The following is a 21,093-nucleotide window of genomic DNA, read 5'->3' as shown; positions in this document are numbered from 1 at the left end:
GCCAGCCGAGGGCTGAAGATACTAAAAAAAGGAAAGATTAGTATGAATGCGAATGTGGGCGAACAAGGCACGATACAAACGGGCGCGGAACAGACAAAACTCGATTTTTCAGATTAAAAGGCGCCAGCAGGAAGATCGAGACCGTGAAGAGACGAAGCAACCGCGCTAATAACGCGCGAAAGTTCTATGAGAAGTTAAACCGTTCACGTAACCGCGAATACAATGTGCCCACACATCATCTATTAATCGCCATCAAAGCCGCATATGATACAATCGATCGGGACCAGCTATGGCAGCTAATATACGGAAACGGAAGGCGACGATTGATCGGGTGATGTGCGTAGTTCGAGTTTCATGGGCGTTCTCGAGTCCCTTCGAAACTTGCAGGGGGTTACGGCATAGCGATGGTCTTTCGTGTCTGCTATTCAACATTGCTTTGGAGGGTGTAATACGAAGGGCAAGGAGTGACACGAGTGGTACGGTTTTCACGAAGTCCGTCCAGTTATTTGGTTTCGCCGACGACATTTATATTATGGCACGACACTTTGAGAGGATGAAGAAAGCCTACATCAGACTGAAAAGCGGTGAAGGCGGTGGGCCGGGCACGTAACCAGAATGTCGGACAGTGATCCGGTGAAAATATCATCTGGCATCCCTGATTTCAGCCAAATTACATTTCCATCAAATGGCTCTTTCCGTCAAACGACCAAGGGCTTGACGACCCCCCCCCCCCCCCAGCTGTCTGCGAGTCAGGGAGAACTGCCTAGGACGTGGTGGGATTTAGCAGTGGGCTCTGCTAAATCCCTCTAAAAAAAACCACAAATGTCCGTAAGCAGACTCTATCAAAGCGACTGTGTGTCGCTTCAAAAGCACAAGCCCAGGGAGTGCCACTGGCACATCAGGGTTGATCCCAGTAAGACCCTGATTATGGTATACTGCTTGCGTGTTATTGGACTTTGTCTCTGGATATTGACATATTGTGAACGCGAGGGCTGGTAGTCTGGTTATTCTATTCTCTTAGTAAGGCCGGGTGATACCGACCTGAAACGGCAAACGAAACAAAGAAAGAAACGATACTAATCCGAATATTAGGTACATCGCCTATGCATCACTAGAGCTACTCGTTCTGTCAGAACATACTTGTGAGTACACAGCCCATGATGATTCAGATATTCGACGGATGTCCTAAGGATATTCGCTCGGCCACGACATGGCGCAGTCGGTAGGATGTCCTATTTCCATGTCGTGGCCGAGCGAATATCCTTAGGACATCCGTCGAATATCTCAATCATCATGGGCTGTGTACTCACAAGTATGTTCTGACAGAACGAGTAGCTCTAGTGATGCATAGGCGATGTACCTAATATTCGGATTAGTATCGTTTCTTTCTTTGTTTCGTTCTGTCAATCGAGCTCATATTCGTGTGCTAATGGGCGCCTACTATTCGAAAGCCGATTGCTTTGATTTAGAAATTCAAATCTCATTCAAATAATTCACGCTTCCATTTCGTATCTTCGATTATTATTTTAACACAATCCGCTACTACCACACATGGAAGTAATTACGGACTTTTCGGACCTAATTATGTCCTTCCTGGACAACCGAGTCAACTACAGTAAGGACTTGAAACAGGCCGTACTGACCCTCTGCGCTCTAGTCGTGGAGGCGAAGTCGGAATGCAAGTTCTTGCTGGAAGCCAATAAGGAGGCAGAGCGCAAGATCCGCCTTCTTATTGTAGAGAAGGAGTTGGCGGTGAGCCAAGCGGTGAAGACCTCGAAGGAGGCCGAATCGAAGATTCGTCTCCTTACAGAGGGGATGCAGCTGGCGGAGAGCCAGACTGCAGAGCTTCAGAGGCGGATGGCAATCAGCGGAGCAACTCCTAAGCTAAGTAAGGTCACGCAGGAGGCGGACCTGAAAGTAGCTAAAACAGCCTCGGTTCGGACAGTTGAGAAGGTCCGAGTGGATAAGAGAAAAATGGTACCTCCACCAAGGATGATACCAGAGGATCGCCGGGAGGAAGACCTGTCATGGACGGAGGTCGTGAAACTAGAAGCTCTCTAGTCTAGGAGGGGATGTCAGCTGCATCTGAAGAACGCGCGAAGGCGAGATGATTCTCGTCTTGAAGCGGGATGCTGCTCGGAAGAGTTCCGAGTATAAAAAGTTGACAGAGGAGGTCCTGGGTGACGGGGTTCAAGTTAGAGCCCTGTGCCCAGTTTTGAACATCCAGTGCAAGGGCATGGATGAGATAACCGAAGCCGGAGACCAGGACCTGATGGATCAGTGGAATGTCGAGATTCAGGAATCCGCGATTCGGTTACGCAAAGGCTTTGCGGGAATGCAGGTTGCCTCATTCCAAGTACCTATGGCCGAGGCCAAGAAGGTGCTGGATAAGGTAAAACTGAAGGTGGGCTGGTCGGTGTGCTCGTTGAGCACAAGCCAACCCAGTCAGGCCTGTTACAGGTGCCTTGGCCACGGTCACGATAAGCTGTGCCGTAGGTGCGGAGCCGAAAACCACCAGGCTCGCACCTGCCAGGCTGCACCAAGATGTCTGATCTGTCCTCCGGGAGCAGACAACAGGCATCTCACCGGTGCTCAGGCCTGTCCGGCCTCTAGAAGGGTCCAGACATGCAAGTAACACAGCTAAACTTGAACCACTGCGAGGCGGCTCAACTACTGCTACAACAGCTGGTTATCGAGTGTAAAGCTGATTTAGCCTTGCTGTCCGACCCATACAGCATCCCTGCTGGAAACGGCAGTTGGATTGCGGATAGTCCGGTATGGTGGGAATTTGGACTTGTGGGCGATCCCCTTCCAGAAGATAATATCTTCTCCCGACGATGAGGGTTTTGTCATAGCAAAGGTAAACGGAGTTTACTTTTGTAGCTGCTACTGTCCTCCTAGATGGAGTATAGAGCAGTAAACTAGGGTAGCTGATATTCTTGTGGCGAAACTAACTGGCCTTAAACCAGTAGTTGTAGCAGGTGACTTCAATGCGTGGGCAGTGGACTGGGGTTCCCGGTTCACTAACACTAGAGGTCATATCCTCCTAGAGTCACTAGCGGTATTGAACATAGTTCTGCTGAACGAAGGTCAAGTGCCAACGTTTAGAGGACCGAGCGGTGATGCATGTACCGACGTCACCTTCTGCAGTGCAGGATGGACGGATGAACCAGGATGGATGGTCCACGAGGGTCATACTTCTAGCGACCATCAGGTGGTACGTTTTATGGTCGAGTATACCCGGAAAAGTACGACAAGACGAGGCGGTGCAACTGATCCCGGATGGCGCACCTCACAGTTCAATCAGGAACTGTTGGAGGAAGCGCTGCGCTGGGAAAGTCGGACTACACGTGTCTGCGATATAGCGATGCCAAGGAAAACCCAGCCCCCAGGCAATCGACAACCAGTGTACTGGTGGTCTAACACGATCGCAGATCTTCGTAGAACCTGTCTTAGAGCTAAAAGAAGGTTGTGACGTGTTAGAACACACGCTGAGCGAGTCGATAGACGTGGGGTATTGCAGACAGCGAGCAGAGCTCTGAACTACGAGATTAAATGTAGCAAGCGAGTCTGCTTTGAACAACTGTGCAGGATGGCGAATGACACCCCATGGGGAGTTGCATACAGGATAGTGATGTCTAGGACCAACAGCACAACTCCTGAAAGATCCCAAGAGATCTTAGCCGGAATAGTAGAGGGATTGTTTCCGAGGCATGAACCATCGGACTGGCCTGCTACACCGTACGAGTCAGTTGACGTGGTACCGCTAGTGACTAACGAGTAGCTTATCGTAGCCGCAAGAAAACTTAATCCCAATAAGCCGCCAGGCTCGGATGGTATTCCAAACCTGGCCCTTAAACACGCCATTCTTGCTTCTTTGCTTCCAGATATGTTCAGGAGCTGCCTCGTGAGATGCATGGACGAAGGAAACTTCCCAGATCGATGGAAACGGCAAAAATTGATGCTATTACCGAAGCCTGGTAAACAGCCGGGGGACCCTTCGGCATACAGACCAATTTGTCTACTCGACATAGCTGGGAAGCTGCTAGAGAGTGTCATCCTGAATAGATTGTCGGCTTATACAAAGTGTACAACACGGATGCTGGTCAAAAGTCGATCGTAGTGTCTGCGGGTGTTCCACAGGGATCGATCCTCGGACCGGTTCTGTGGAATATTATGTACGACGGAGTATTACGCTTAAGTCTCCCGGCCGGTGTGAAGATTGAAGGCTTCGCGGATGACGTAATGCTAAAGGTAACAGGAGACACTCTCGACGAAGTCAGACTGAAGGCTTCATACGCGATTGACAGAGTCGTGGAAGTCGTGGTGGTGCATAACCGCCATGGGTTGCAGCAAGCGAGGATAAGAGTAGGGACCTGCACAGTTAACTCCGTGAGGTCTCTTAAGCATCTGGGCGTGATGATCGACGATAAGCTCAATTTTACGAGCCACGTCGATTATGCATGTCAGCGGGCTTCATTGGCGATAAAATCTTTATCACGAATGATGTCTAACAGATCGGCGGTGCATAGTCAAGTGCGTAGGCTGATAGCTGGCGTAGCATTGTCTATCATCCGTTATGGCGTACTGGCATGGGCCGTAGCACTAAAGACCGAGCACAATGTAAAGACATTGATCAGAGTACACCGGCTGATGTGCCTACGTGTAGCGAGCGCATATTGCACCATATCATATGAGGCGGTGTGCGTTATAGCTTGACATACTTCTAGAGGAAGATGTGGAGTGCTACAACGAAAGGGACACGGTGCAAGTGCGACGTGTCAGGAGAGCAGCCTCGTTGCTAAAATGGCAAAGAGCATGGGACACCGCAGTCAAAGGTCGCCACAGACTAGTTCCGGATGTGTCAAACTGGGTTGATAGGAAACATGGTCAAGTTAACTTCCACCTAACACAGGTGTTGTCTGAATGTCTGAACATGGTTGCTTTAAAAAATTTCTACACAGGTTTAGCTTCGCAGATTCTGCGGAGTGTCCTGAATGTGTAGGTGAGGTAGAGTCGGCACAGCATGTGATGTTCGCATGCCTGCGATTCGAGGTAGAACGCAATGCCATGCTGCTTGTTAGCGGTATGGATACAACCCCGGACAACCTCGTCGAGAGGATGTGCCGGGAGGAAGTTATATGGAATGCGGTGAACACAGCATCTCAACCGATTATGTCGAAATTGAAGCGGTGGTGGCGTCTTGAACAAAACCAACGAGTGCAGTAAGGGCGCATGTGATGCACTGAACACTTTGCTCACCCCGACAACCAACATGTCGTGGGTGGGCTGCGGGGACCTCAGTATGTACATATAGAGGTCATTGCGGTTCATGCGCGGTGGTTGTTGTCGGGGTGCTCGTCTCCAACGTGAGATTATGATACGGACCGCTAGGTTACTATCATAGCTTGCGATCGACGGGTGGTGAGGTAACCACCCTTGAAGTCGATGTTGTGTGTATTAACGTCAAATGCGTTAGCATAGGCGTGAGCGTTCTCAATAGTCCCCTCTGCTGTATTGCTTAATTGCGGGCCGGGGGTACGGACTGGCGAAAGGGTTTTGGTTTTAGTGGGTCGGGTAAGAGTTACATGACATACCCATCCCCACACTACCTGAGTTACCTCCTCAGGTGTCTGGTTGCAGATTTCCGTTTACCCTCGCTCAAGAAAAAAAACACTGACGGGCTCGGGACTGGGAGTCATGCAGTTACCGCTTTTGCCTCGAACGCAGAAGGCCGTGGAAACTGGAAACTAATTTCATACCTTTTCCATCTTTTATGCTATACCTATAATACTACTTTTCTTATTATAGCAGTAACGGTTAGAATTCAAAACAATCAAAAGCTCGTTTCGGCATCAAATTCGATTTTACTAGCCTTTCATTCCTATCCTATTGGCAACTCGTTAACCAAGAAGAACCTCTACCTAAAACCTCCAGATTCCAATAAAATTCCGCATGAACTTGTGGCAAGCGCAAAGAGCGAATGACTGCATCAACAATTTCTTCCCATCCCGATAAACCGTAAGAACGTGACTAGGGCCGTTGTGGACCATTTAAAACTACTCGAATTGCTGGATTGTGCCCATTGAGGTTGGATAGCCAAAATCCCATGACCCATCCATTGGTTCATTGTGCAATTGCAATTGCACAATGTCAACCAGGGAGTAGCAACTATAAAATGTACGGCAATTTTGGTTGCTGGATTTAATTTGTAAATTCTCTGAAAACCGTGTCACCAACCATAGAAATACCCACGACTATCGGAACGTTTACCCTAGTATCCGCATAGGAATCGTACAAATATGTTTGAAAAAGTAGCTACTATTAGTTGGATGTAGACAATAGTTTTTTGATAGTTTAAAAAGTAGTGAGTGATAAATTGGTGATGGGACCCTTCCCTTTAAGTAATAGTTTCATGAATACAACTAGAACAGCCATCGCAAAATAGATATTCATCGCCGAACACGCTAAGCTTGACCCACACAAAATTGCATCGAATCCGACTCACATTTACTCATACTCAGAATTGAGTAAAAGATACTACTTCATAAAAACGATTATATTGTTCCTATTAATATAATACAAATAGACAGTAAGAGTTTAAAATATTTTGTTTTGGACTTCCAGAGAAAAATACTTCCCATCGTTGTATGACTGTTGTAGAAAATGTGGATATATTGCCTGTAGTCTCTGTGATATTGCTTCTGTCGGTTCTTACGTTCTATGTGCGTCCCATAGTACAGCAACTCCGTTCCAGCCGTCGATTTCGTCCGCGCACAAAACGGGCAATATTCGCGTGGCGGAAGTCCCGCGACAGCCACCCTACCATCATCCATTCTGGCGTACGGCGTTCTTAACGAATAAGGATCGAACGGACCCGACCGGCAGACGAGGACGGAACGGATGGACACGCGCGAGCACATCAGCTAGTGGTTGTTGGCATCCGACGCGGAAAGCGGGACCATTTAATATTCATAAAACTATTTCCGTTGGCATATTTCGCCGCAGCAGCGGTTCGCATGAAAGTGAGTTTACTTTCTTGCGTAACGAAGGAGTGGCGCAACACGGTTACGCGAACCGGCGTCAGTCCCATTTCGATGAAATCTATGCATTATATATGTGGGTATAGGGAGCCACCCTAATGTCCTGCCTGCCTGCGGTAATCATCGCATCTTGCATGGTTCATTATATTTGGCCGGAACGGTCGTATACTAATGTACGTTCGCCAAAGAGCAATAACGGTTGAGGTGATGGAAGCAACGAGTTGGAGAGCGTCACGACCGGAAGCATTTTCACGTGAAGGCACTGAAATTGAGCTCTGCCTAACGACGAAGATATGGACTACAACAACGGCGTGGAGCATACCGAGGCACATCACTGCTGTTAGTATGGATGGAACCTTTCACCAAAAATGTTTTAAAATTAAAGTTCTCACTTCATCGTAGAAGTATCGTGTGTAATTAGCGCACGACAGCTGTTCCATCACACTGTGGCCTTTTCTTTCTGGAAATCAAAATTCGAGTTGTTCGGCGCCTGTTTTTACCATACTGAGTACGGCGCTCTACCTATCTGAACCATATTTATATTAATACAAAACGTGCCACAAACGTTTTAACATTTTGAGAGCTCGGCCATAATACCCCTTCTGCTTTAAAATACTTCAATGATTTGTTTGATCTATTTAATATTTAGATAGAAATTTCAAGAACATTGTGCCATGATTTAACAATTTTCACATTGGTATTAATTTATTTCATTGAGTCTAGGGTTGAAGAATTTGTTGCCTTTATGCTTTCAGGGTCAGCTTGATGGACAACTGAAAAACCACTCTGGAATTCAAACAGTTCGTTGATCTAGCAAGATGTTGTTTTTAATGACAGATTGAAGTAACCTATTATGAATCGCTTTTCCGAAGAGCTGAGATAACCGTTAGAGAAGTTTTTGGGAGAAAAAGTACTTCTAGATAAGGTTGACTTTAGATTAGAAAAATTTGATTTGATGGAAGAACTGAAGATTCATACAAATTCCAAGCTAAACGTGTTAGCAAACCTTAGCAAGCCTTGCGTTTTATTGGATTCTTTGACCTTGGTCGATAATTCGTCAACCGAGACTTTTCCAACTGTTCCTAGAAGATGTTGACAGCTGTTAAAATGTCGATCTACTTCAGCAAGTGTTACAAAGCGATGTACAGAGCAATAGTTTGGAATGGTTTTGCCTTTCTCGTATACAAAGTATACTTAGAGGCTATATGTTCGCTTTAAAAGCAAACTTTTTAGAGGAGGCCCGGAGTCTCATAGTGTTATATACCAATCGACTCTACTCGATGAATTGAGGTGATGACCGTGAGTACGTGTGTATGTAAATATGTGCGTAAAGAAAACTCACTTTTTTTTACACTTATCCTTAACCGATTTACTCGCAACAGGTTCCATTTGACGGGGATTCCCAATGATTTCTTTAGAAAAAGGCCAGATCGGACTATGGGATCCAAAGTTATGGTCAAAAATATGGAATTCATAATAAAACACGCTAAGACAATTTCAATCAAGTCTTTTTTAGTATACATATCCGATGCACGAGAAAGGCTAGGTTTTTTAAGGTGTTTTCTACATTTTTTCAAAACGGTTTAGCATAGTCTGCAAGAAAGCTTTACTCTCAATGATAACCATTCTGAACTGATTGCATTTGAATTTGAACGCGTCGATAATACCTGCGTTAGACATTTCGCTGACAAATCAAATATTTGGTGAGGATATAAATTCCACGGATATTTTTAAATTGATTTTGGCTTAGGATTTTGGAATGACGATTGTGTTCTTAATTCAAACTATTTCGATCAACTAATGTGTTCAACAGAAAAAATCAACCGTCTAAGACGAGTTAAATACTTTCCATTTAATTCCACTACGTTTTGGTATCTTTGTAGATACGTATACGTATAACTGTGTGGTCGTTTTCAGTGTCTCGTACTTGACTCGAAAAGTCGAGTCTACTGAAAAATTTTCAAGAGGAATTTCCAGGGGAATTTATCAATGCATTGCTGATGGAATTTCTATGGGAGTGTTCGTGAAAAATACTGAGGCAGTTTCCAGATAAACTTCTGAATAAAACATGACGAAACTTCTGGAGTAACTGCTAGTGGAATTTCTAGATTCCAGAGGAAATTTTAAAGCAGTTCTGAAGGAAAATTTCCAGAGGAATTCCGGTATTGACTTTTGCAAAAGTATCTGAAGGAGATAAATTTCTGGAGGAACTATTGCTGCAGTGCTTGGGAAATCTTTCGGAGAAATTCTTCCGCAGGAATTCCTGGAGGGACTTCCAGAGCAACTTCCGGAGGAATTGCTGGAACAACTTCCGGAGGAATTCCTGGAGGAACTTCCGGAGGAATTCCTGGAGGAACTTCCGGAGGAATTCCTGGAGGAACTTCCGGAGGAATTCCTGGAGGAACTTCCGGAGGAATTCCCGGAGGAACTTCCGGAGGAATTCCTGGAGGAACTTCCGGAGGAATTCCTGGAGGAACTTCCGGAGGAATTCCTGGAGGAACTTCCGGAGGAATTCCTGGAGGAACTTCCGGAGGAATTCCTGGAGGAACTTCCGGAGGAATTCCTGGAGGAACTTCCGGAGGAATTCCTGGAGGAACTTCCGGAGGAATTCCTGGAGGAACTTCCGGAGGAGTTTCTGGAGGAACTTCCGGAGGAATTCCTGGAGGAACTTCCGGAGGAATTCCTGGAGGAACTTCCGGAGGAATTCCTGGAGGAACTTCCGGAGGAATTCCTGGAGGAACTTCCGGAGGAATTCCTGGAGGAACTTCCGGAGGAATTCCTGGAGGAACTTCCGGAGGAATTCCTGGAGGAACTTCCGGAGGAATTCCTGGAGGAACTTCCGGAGGAATTCCTGGAGGAACTTCCGGAGGAATTCCTGGAGGAACTTCCGGAGGAATTCCTGGAGGAACTTCCGGAGGAATTCCTGGACGAACTTCCGGAGGAGCTCCTGGAGGAACTTCCGGAGGAGCTCCTGGAGGAACTTCCGGAGGAGCTCCTGGAGGAACTTCCGGAGGAGCTCCTGGAGGAACTTCCGGAGGAGCTCCTGGAGGAACTTCCGGAGGAGCTCCTGGAGGAACTTCCGGAGGAATTCCTGGAGGAACTTCCGGAGGAATTCCTGGAGGAACTTCCGGAGGAATTCCTGAAGGAATTTCCGGAGGAATTCCTGGAGGAAATTCCGGAGGAATTCCTGGAGGAACTTCCGGAGGAATTTCTGGAGGAACTTCCGGAGGAATTTCTGGAGGAACTTCCGGAGGAATTTCTGGAGGAACTTCCGGAGGAATTCCTGGAGGAATTTCCGGAGGAATTCCTGGAGGAATTTCCGGAGGAATTCCTGGAGGAATTTCCGGAGGAATTCCTGGAGGAATTTCCGGAGGAATTCCTGGAGGAACTTCCGGAGGAATTCCTGGAGGAACTTCCGGAGGAATTCCTGGAGGAACTTCCGGAGGAATTCCTGGAGGAACTTCCGGAGGAATTCCTGGAGGAACTTCCGGAGGAATTCCTGGAGGAACTTCCGGAGGAATTCCTGGAGGAACTTCCGGAGGAATTCCTGGAGGAACTTCCGGAGGAATTCCTGGAGGAACTTCCGGAGGAATTCCTGGAGGAACTTCCGGAGGAATTCCTGGAGGAACTTCCGGAGGAATTCCTGGAGGAACTTCCGGAGGAATTCCTGGAGGAACTTCGGAGGAATTCCTGGAGGAACTTCCGGAGGAATTCCTGGAGGAACTTCCGGAGGAATTCCTGGAGGAACTTCCGGAGGAATTCCTGGAGGAACTTCCGGAGGAATTCCTGGAGGAACTTCCGGAGGAATTCCTGGAGGAACTTCCGGAGGAATTCCTGGAGGAACTTCGGAGGAATTCCTGGAGGAACTTCCGGAGGAATTCCTGGAGGAACTTCCGGAGGAATTCCTGGAGGAACTTCCGGAGGAATTCCTGGAGGAACTTCCGGAGGAATTCCTGGAGGAACTTCCGGAGGAATTCCTGGAGGAACTTCCGGAGGAATTCCTGGAGGAACTTCCGGAGGAATTCCTGGAGGAACTTCCGGAGGAATTCCTGGAGGAACTTCCGGAGGAATTCCTGGAGGAACTTCCGGAGGAATTCCTGGAGGAACTTCCGGAGGAATTCCTGGAGGAACTTCCGGAGGAATTCCTGGAGGAACTTCCGGACGAATTCCTGGAGGAACTTCCGGAGTAACTCCTATAAGAACTTCCTAAGGAATTCCTGAAGGAACTTCCGGAGGAATTCCTGGAGGAACTTCCGGAGGAATTTGTGGAGGAACTTCCGGAAGAATTCCTGGAGGAACTTCCCGAGGAATTCCTGGAGGAACTTACGGAGGAATTCCTGGAGGAACTTCCGGAGGAATTCCTGGAGGAACTTCCGGAGGAATTCCTGGAGGAACTTCCGGAGGAACTTCCGGAGGAATTCCTGGAGGAACTTCCGGAGGAATTCCTGGAGGAACTTCCGGAGGAATTCCTGGAGGAACTTCCGGAGGAATTCCTGGAGGAACTTCCGGAGGAATTCCTGGAGGAACTTCCGGAGGAATTCCTGGAGGAACTTCCGGAGGAATTCCTGGAGGAACTTCCGGAGGAATTCCTGGAGGAACTTCCGGAGGAATTCCTGGAGGAACTTCCGGAGGAATTCCTGGAGGAACTTCCGGAGGAATTCCCGGAGGAACTTCCGGAGGAATTCCTGGAGGAACTTCCGGAGGAATTCCTGGAGGAACTTCCGGAGGAATTCCTGGAGGAACTTCCGGAGGAATTCCTGGAGGAACTTCCGGAGGAATTCCTGGAGGAACTTCCGGAGGAATTCCTGGAGGAACTTCCGGAGGAATTCCTGGAGGAACTTCCGGAGGAATTCCTGGAGGAACTTCCGGAGGAATTCCTGGAGGAACTTCCGGGGGAATTCCTGGAGGAACTTCCGGAAGAATTCTTGGAGGAACTTTCGGAGAAATTCCTGGAAGAACTTCCGGATGAATTTCTGGAGGAACTTCCGGATGAATTCCTGGAGGAACTTCCGGAAAAATTTCTGGAGGAACTTCCGGAGGAATTCCTGGAGGAACTTCCGGAGGAATTTCTGGAGGAACTTCCGGATGAATTCCTGGAAAAACTTCCGGAGGAATTTCCGCAAGGATTAGTTCCTGGAGCAACTTCCGCAAGGATTAATTCCTGGAGCAACTTCCGCAAGGATTAATTCCTGGAGCAACTTCGGCAAGGATTTATTCCTGGAGCAACTTCCGCAAGGATTAATTCCTGGAGCAACTTCCGCAAGGATTAATTCCTGGAGCAACTTCCGCAAGGATTAATTCCTGGAGCAACTTCCGCAAGGATTAATTCCTGGAGCAACTTCCGCAAGGATTAATTCCTGGAGCAACTTCCGCAAGGATTAATTCCTGGAGCAACTTCTGAAAGCAGGAATTCCTGAAGGAACTTCTGAAAGCAGGAATTATTGAAGGAACTTCCTGAGGAGGAAACTTCCGGAGGAAGGAATTCCTGGAGGACCCTCCGGAGAGAGGCAGAACAATGGAATTACGTGAAATTTGGAATCTTCCGTTGGTATTGTCACTTCCATTTGTTTCACGGAGTCTTGAACTTATTTTCAGCCCTGCAGCCAATTTGAAGCATGTTGTGGAATGTGCACCCTTGTAAAAGCGAATGAATGTTTCGGCTATCCGTTTACTTATCTATCTTAGCTTAGCTTAGTTTAGCTTGATTGACTGTACCCATCGTAGTTGCTAGTCGTGATTGGCCGAGAAACAACAAATAATGCACAGCTCACCAATTGAATAGTTTTCTCGGGACTAGAAAGCTATTCTCACTGTACATGCTTCGGAGTGTCTTTAATTCAAGACCAATAACGATGCCGGCCACGTCCTCACAGTCAATTAGTATAAGGGGAGGAAAATTAGTTCGACACTCATTGCTACAAGAGACCGAAGAATCCTGTGCATCTCCATGAGCTCACTGGAAAGGAATAGTATGTTAGTTGGAAAGGAAATATATTGGAAATCACCTTGTTAAGCGACTAATTATTTCTTTTGAACAACGCCATATTCATGATGATACAAAAACGGAAAAATAACGCGTGTCTTACGTATTTTCCTGAAGACTGATTCGATATCTTAACTATTTCGCGACGACTAAAACATGCACTGCACAACGCTTGCTCGATGGCTACTGCAAACCATTGAAGATCGCGCTTATTACGACCGTCGCAAAGCGCAATACATGGACATAAGCCACCGAGCACCAGATAAATAATTTATCATATTCGCATCGATTGAAACACGCACTTACTTGTTCGATGGCTACTGCGAACTCATGAGCCACCGAACACCGTATAGATAATTTACCATTTTCGCGACACTGAAACACGCCATGTACTCACTTGCTCGATGGCTACTGCAAACTCCTGTATCCGTGTACTTGTCTATCTCGTTCAAAATTGCGAAGGCAAACGACTTCCAATTCAATAATTCAAAAATAAATTTCTGATGTAAAGTATTGACACGAAGATAGTTTTCCAACCACTACATGATCAACCTTCGAAAGACTTGGTGCAACATTGACTGGGATCATCTAATGTACAGATTTCTTGTGAATTAAAACACCTCAGCTATACTAAACGAACCCACTTTAATTCTTAATCACACGTAGGTCACATCCACTGCTGTATTATCTATGCCTTCTCTACTGTGAAGTTCTTTCTTGCGGTTGAGCTTCCTTGACATCACATACAGCGACCTGCATAAATTGGTAGCATTTTCAATCATTATGTTTGCCACATTACAAACCACTAATACTCACAAATAGAATCCCAAAGATACCAACAGGAAAGCCTCACTCAACAGGAACACGGACCCGATGAACACGTTTTGACTCTCGAGGAATACTGCACTATAGATTGTTGGATATATCACAGCTTGAGCAGAGTCGACTATTCCCAAAATGGAAAGCATTTTTCCTGGAGTTAAATATTGATTAATAATTGATTTTCCAACATCTCGACCATCAACTTACCGATTTCATTTTCTTCTACCAGCTTGGAAACAATGCTGCGGATTGCCACCGCTTTGCTTCCCTCGAAAATGTCAATGGATGTGGCAACGTAATACATGAATGGTTTGACTGCACTTGCTGCGTATGCCTGAAAATATTTGATACAGGCAAGTTACTACCAAGCAAACATCCTTGGAATGGAATGCGGTTTACCATAATCGGTTTCGCTACCAATGTGAAGCAAACCGAGAACACACAGATCAGATAGTCGGACACACCGAAACATTTACTCAACACGCCCATCGCCAGCATTGTTCCCACCAGAGTGGACAGCAGATCGTACGCCACCCATGTGCCCAGATTGGAGATCCAGTTGAACTTGAGAATGGCGATGTTCAGAGCTGACTCCGCATCTCCTGCAGCTCCGAAGTTGATGAAAAACACCACCAACGTAAGGATCAGTATTGCACGGATGTTGTAGTCTCGCTTTTTGGTGAGCACTTGGACGCAATCCGTTACGAGGCTTGTGTCGCAAGCTTTTTGCAGTGTTTTGGGTGATGGAAGGGACCCATTTTCAACGTTGCTAGATTTGTGGATAGCATTTTCATCGATTGTAGGTTCCACTCTGACGGGTTCTTTCAAAATGAACAATCCGTAGAGCAGCCCAAGTGTGTTTGTCACCATGCATAGCAGACACAATTCTGAAATTTGAGAAGACCTGAAATGAAATCCTTGTCGCAATGCTTGTTTTTGGTTAAATCAATAGTCTTACTAATGAATCCTAATGCTTGAAATATGTAGCCACTGAAGAAGCTCGCCAGAATGGGAATGGTAGCAATCACCACGGTAGCACAGGCGAATCGGAAGGTTCGATCCGATTCCGTGGTGACAATCGTAAGGTAACTGAAGATTCCCGTCACAACTAGTGGGGTTCCTCCGCTCAGGGAGCTGATCAATTGTGGTAGTATTCCGGTGACTTCCAGGGGTATTTCTCGCATGAAGACGGCTGATGTGATGAGTACTGGAATATTAAAAAAAATCATAATGTTGAGTCTCAGAAGCTTGTCTTTTTGTCAAATACGACTAAATGACAGGCATGAGCCAATTTGAGAAATAAAACCGATTTTTTTAAATTATTGTTTCTATAGAGATATAGATTCCGTATTTCATCAAATATAGATTATGCATTAAATTGATTATGAATGAATACGAGTTAGTATTACTCTTCATAATTCCGCCAATTGGTTACTTCACAGATTCTTTACTTCATAGTCCAAACCCTAATTACTTTTTTTAAATTAGTATTTCAATTGTCAAAGGATTTCTGAATTTCTGGTTGCGTTTGCAATTCACGCTTTTTTGATCTCTCGGTTGGAAATGTACTAGGCCTAAAACTATAGCTCAGCACTATAGTAAATCTAGTAAATATACTCACCGCACACACCGAGCGTATCAGCCGCAATCGGAATTAAAATACATGGCTTTCTCAGACCAGCCCGATCGCTCCAGCTACCTGCAAACAGCAACACTACGGCTTGTACCAATCCGGCTGCAAAGCAATTATGTTTAATATTTGACCCCGTTCGAAAAGTCAGTTTTCTTCGTACTTATAATAGTCCTATAAGAGTTCAAAAATGTCACCTCTTGGATGGATTTCACTTTCTCAGAACAAACTAAACGGTTGAACTCATCCACCTGACTAGTATCGTTATCCACACTGTAAACATCTCCGGCAGCCACCGTCACCACTGATGATTCATTCAAGCTCTCAATAGACAAATCTTCGCACAGGTTGTTCTCTTCCAAGCGAGGGAAGAACTCGCACACCTTTAGGTCGACGTTTGACTTCGTTGCACATGCCTAATAAATTGAATTAGCCAATTTGGTCAATTTGCACAAACTAAATCGTTAAGACGCGTACCTTTTCAAGTTCAAAGATCCTCAAGCCAGTCGAAATGACAACTCCAAATAGGAAGAATATGATCACCGGTTCAATCGTTATTAGTGATAAGAGTTTCTTCAACTGACTGACTCTTGTTTCAGTCACCTCTGGCATGTTGATCGTGTGCCCGATGTGAATCTCTTCCTAAAGCGCCAATTTACAAACTAAATCACGCGAATTGTAATCCGCACTACGCACCGAGCCACCTTTATTTTATAAACCCTCTGGTGCTCAGTTTTATGGATCTGTGTACCGAAATCAAGTTCTCAACGAAAGCTTTCAACTTGTATCCCCCTAAATGAGTATAAGCACTTCCTTTTTATTTTTCAGTTTATAGGAATTATGGCATGGTATGTCATCACGCCAAATAGAAATACTCGATCGTTTGCTTTTTGATTTTTAATGGGTTTTGCATAAAAGATCAAATAGTGAATCACGTTGATACAACTACATCGATCGCTATGTTCTTGCAAATATTGTTCAATAAGTATTTTAATCCCACGTATAATTGGTGTCTCTAAGTTAGTAGCCCGTATACAGCAAGGATAACTCAACCGTCAGAGGGTTAAGATTTTGGCTTTACACTGGTTAGCATGAGTATGATAAAAATCAAGCATCTACTACGGAGCGGTTTGCGATGGTCGGGGATGGCCCGAGTAGTGGTTCCCAATATGCTCCCGTGGCTTGGTGTGGCGTTCATTAGTTTGGTTTCTCTTCTGCCTTGATGACGAATAAATACGGAGATCACCAAAATAAAGACGGCGCGGCGCAGAAATGGTGGAGAAAACTTGTTTGGCTACGTCGTCGTCGCGTCGTACGCAAACACGCAGGCAGATAAAATGGGAATGACATAGCGGGTTTCGTTCTGGTCGGATGGTATAATGAGATTAGCTCGGCATTATTAGTGTTTAATTCCCACAAGGCCGCCTGATCACATCATTTATTCAGATAATAATAAAGGAAAACTAACATTATCATAGTTGATAGTAGTGTATTAAGAGATATTATCAGTGTATCATAACCTATATCGATCGACATTTTTATACAAGGTCAAGTGTAACTATCTTCAACCTTAAACATGAATTGAGCAGAAAATGATTGGCCAGAGTTTATACAATTATAATTATAATGTTTCAACATTCCCATTTATAGATCCTTAAAATCCTGATTAACCTACCTAGCGTAAATGGTGCCTTTCTTGTATATAAACAAAATAGTGTTTTGCAACGAGTTGCACACGCTATTGTTTGCAATGACGAAAAAGGAGCTTTAATATGTTAAATCAGCGGCTCTCAACCTTTATGATGAGTGGTACCCCTTGGGGCTTTGTCATTGCTTGGGTCGTACACTTATTACGTAAGCATTTTTTCTGGGATTTTCGACCCTCCACTCCCCATGTAAGATTTTTTTCATACAAATGCTCCCCGCTCCCCCCATAAGTGCTTACGTAAGATGTGTACAACCGCTTACCCCTTAAGGTTTTTTTTTTCTGGAAATTCAAACTTTAGCCGGAATTGTAGCGTAATTCTTAGGTTGGGTGCAAATGCACCTGAAAACTTACGATTTAAAATGGTTATTCGAATTTTTTACTTAACTTTAATCAGAAAATATGTTCCTTTTTTTTTAAATTTATTCTCAGGCTTCTAGAGTTTTTGTATTTTGGCACATCTGTTGATCTGGCGACATTTTTGGGCGATTTTGACAAGAAAAAAAAAGAAAATTTGGGAAAATAAAAACCATCAGTTAAATATAAACAAGTGGATAACTAGTGATCTTACGGAATCTCCAGAAATCGTTTGATGATCTTGATGATACTACCGTCTATTGTAGCAAGGCACCTGTCAATAGCTCTAACCATATCTGACAAAACGATTTGACTCCTGTGTGAAGGGCCGAAAATGGGTGGGATGGTTCCATAAGAAAAGACACGCATGTGATTTCGTAAACGAAGGTTCAAACGTCGATTTGTCAAATCTGATGCAATCTCACGCAAACCCACACCACCAACAGGTAGCCGAAGGCTTCCCCTACCTGTCTGTGGCGATGGTTTACGTGGGAGTGCTGTCAGATTGGACAAATCGAAGTTTGAATCTTTGTTTACAAAATCACATACGTCCTTTTGAATAATCATTTCATTTAGTTAGTTTACATCTAAACAGATAACACTGAATCAACAATTTGACGCCACAATACACGGTTCGAGGCCGCATCTCTCTATCCTCAGATACGCCCCACACTCGCCAAGTCGTTTTGCACCTGGTCTGCCCATCTCGCTCGCCGTCTCGTACCTGCCGGATCGGAAGCGAACACCATCTTTACAGGGTTGCTGTCCGGCATTCTTGCAACATGTCCTGCCCATCGTACCCTTCCGGCTTTAGCTACCTTCTGGATACAGGGTTCGCCGTAGAGTTGGGCGAGCTCATGGTTCATTCTTCGCCGCCACACACCGTCTTTTTGCACACCGCCAAAGATGGTCCTAAGCACCCGTCTCTCGAATACTCCGAGTGCTTGCAAGTCTTCCTCGAGCATTGTCCATGTTTCATGTCCGTAGAGGACAACCGGTCTTATAAGCGTCTTGTACATGACACATTTGGTGCGGTGGCGAATCTTTTTCGACCGCAGTTTCTTCTGGAGCCCGTAGTAGGCCCGACTTCCACAGATGATGCGCCTTCGTATTTCACGACTAACGTTGTTGTCAGCCGTTAGCAAGGATCCGAGGTAGACGAATTCCTCGACCACCACGAAGGTATCCCCGTCTATCGTAACACTGCTTCCCAGGCGGGCCCTGTCGCGCTCGGTTCCGCCCACAAGCATGTACTTTGTCTTTGACGCATTCACCACCAGTCCAACTTTGTTGCTTCACGTTTCAGGCGGGTGTACAGTTCTGCCACCTTTGCAAATGTTCGGCCGTCAATGTCCATGTCATCCGCGAAGCAAATAAATTGACTGGATCTGTTGAAAATCGTACCCCGGCTGTTACACCCGGCTCTCCGCATGACACCTTCTAGCGCAATGTTGAACAACAGGCACGAAAGTCCATCACCTTGTCTTAGTCCCCGGCGCGATTCGAACGAACTGGAGTGTTCGCCCGAAATCTTCACACAGTTTTGCACACCCTCCACCGTTGCTTTGATCAGTCTGGTAAGCTTCCCAGGGAAGCTGTTCTCGTCCATAATTTTCCATAGCTCTACGCGGTCTATACTGTCGTATGCCGCCTTGAAATCAACGAACAGATGGTGCGTTGGGACCTGGTATTCACGGCATTTTTGAAGGATTTGCCGTACAGTAAAGATCTGGTCCGTTGTCGAGCGGCCGTCAACGAAGCCGGCTTGATAACTTCCCACGAACTCGTTCACTAATGGTGACAGACGACGGAAGATGATCTGGGATATCACTTTGTAGGCGGCATTAAGGATGGTGATCGCTCGAAAGTTCTCACACTCCAGTTTGTCGCCTTTCTTGTAGATGGGGCATATAACCCCTTCCTTCCACTTCTCCGGTAGCTGTTTCAGTTTCCCAGATTATGACTATCAATTTGTGCAGGCAAGTGGCTAGCTTTTCCGGGCCCGTCTTGATGAGCTCAGCTCCGATGTCATCCTTACCAGCTGCTTTATTGGTCTTTAGCTGTTGGATGGCATCCTTAACTTCCCTCAAAGTGGGGGCTGGATGGCTTCCATCGTCCGCTGAACTGACGTAGTCATCTCCTCCGCTGCCTTGACTTTCACTGCCTGTACTCTCAGCGCCATTCAGATGTTCCTTGTAGTGCTGTTTCCACCTTTCGATCACCACACGTTCGTCCGTCAAGATGCTCCCATCCTTATCCCGACACATTTCGGCTCGCGGCATGAAGCCTTTGCGGGATGCGTTGAGCTTCTGATAGAACTTGCGTGTATCTTGAGAACGACACAGCTGTTCCATCTCCTCGCACTCCGCTTCTTCCAGGCGGCGTTTCTTCTCCTGAAAAAGGCGGGTCTGCTGTCTCCGCTTCCGTCTATAACGTTCCACGTTCTGCCGGGTACCTTGCTGCAGCGCGACCGCCCGCGCTGCGTCCTTCTCCTCCAGAATCTGTCTGCACTCTTCGTCGAACCAATCGTTCCGTCGACTTCGACCCATATACCCAACGTTGTTCTTCGCTGTGTTGTTAATGGCTGCTTTACTGTATTCCAGCAGTCCTCAAGAGGGGCCCCATCGAGCTCACCCTCTTCCGGCAACGCTGCCTCGAGATGCTGTGCGTATGCAGTGGCGACATCAGGTTGCTTCAGTCGCTCTAGGTCGTACCGCGGCGGTCGTCGGTACCGAACATTGTTGATGACGGATAGTTTTGGGCGCAGTTTAACCATCACCAGATAGTGGTCAGAGTCGATGTTAGCGCCACGATATGTCCTGACGTCGATAATGTTGGAGAAGTGCCGTCCATCAATCAGAACGTGGTCGATTTGTGATTTTGTCTGCAGTGGCGATCTCCAGGTGTACCGATACGGGAGGCTGTGTTGGAAGTAGGTGCTGCGAATGGCCATATTCTTGGAGGCGGCGAAATCAATTAGTCGTAGGCCGTTTTCGTTCGTCAGCCGGTGAGCGCTGAACTTTCCAATAGTCGGTCTAAACTCCTCCTCTTGGCCAACCTGAGCGTTCAAATCTCCTATGATGATTTTGACGTCGTGGCTTGGGCAGCTGTCGTACTCACGTTCCAGCTGCGCGTAGAATGCGTCCTTATCATCATCAGTGCTTCCGGAGTGTGGGCTATGGACGTTGATTATGCTGAAGTTGAAGAACCGGCCTTTGATCCTCAACCTGCACATCCTTTCATTGATCGGCCACCACCCGATCACGCGCCTTTGCATATCGCCCATCATTATGAAAGCTGTTCCCAGCTCGTGTGTGTTGCCGCAGCTCTGGTAGATGGTATGATTACCTCTAAACGTTCGCATCATTGATCCCTTCCAACAAACCTCCTGCAGCGCTACGATGCCGAATCCACGGTCCTTGAGCACATCGGCGAGTATGCGTGTGCTCCCGATGAAGTTGAGAGATTTGCAGTTCCACGAACCGAGTTTCCAATCGCTAGTCCCTTTTCGTCGCAGTGGTCTTCGCCGATGGTTCCGGTCCGTACTCTCTTG

At 46.3% G+C, this 21,093-nt stretch overlaps 2 protein-coding genes across 2 annotated transcripts in view; one reads left to right on the top strand and one right to left on the bottom strand.

Moving 5' to 3' along the window:
• The window catches only part of LOC134212290 (neural cell adhesion molecule 1-like), a 1,103,894-nt gene that overhangs the window by 127,530 nt on the left and 955,271 nt on the right, over positions 1-21,093 (top strand). The window lies entirely within an intron of this gene.
• On the bottom strand, positions 13,657-16,131 carry LOC134216407 (proton-coupled folate transporter-like). Its single transcript, XM_062695301.1, has 8 exons — positions 15,956-16,131; positions 15,642-15,894; positions 15,470-15,583; positions 14,807-15,055; positions 14,248-14,735; positions 14,056-14,182; positions 13,843-13,999; positions 13,657-13,779 (listed from the first exon to the last, which is right to left on the bottom strand). The coding sequence occupies exons 1-8, from the start codon at positions 16,088-16,090 to the stop codon at positions 13,683-13,685; spliced, it is 1,620 nt and encodes a 539-aa protein (XP_062551285.1). The 5' UTR covers positions 16,091-16,131; the 3' UTR covers positions 13,657-13,682.

This window comes from Armigeres subalbatus, chromosome 2 (genome assembly GCF_024139115.2).
Source record: "Armigeres subalbatus isolate Guangzhou_Male chromosome 2, GZ_Asu_2, whole genome shotgun sequence".
Lineage (NCBI taxonomy): Eukaryota > Metazoa > Arthropoda > Insecta > Diptera > Culicidae > Armigeres > Armigeres subalbatus.
This window is presented reverse-complemented; position numbering and strand designations above follow the sequence as displayed.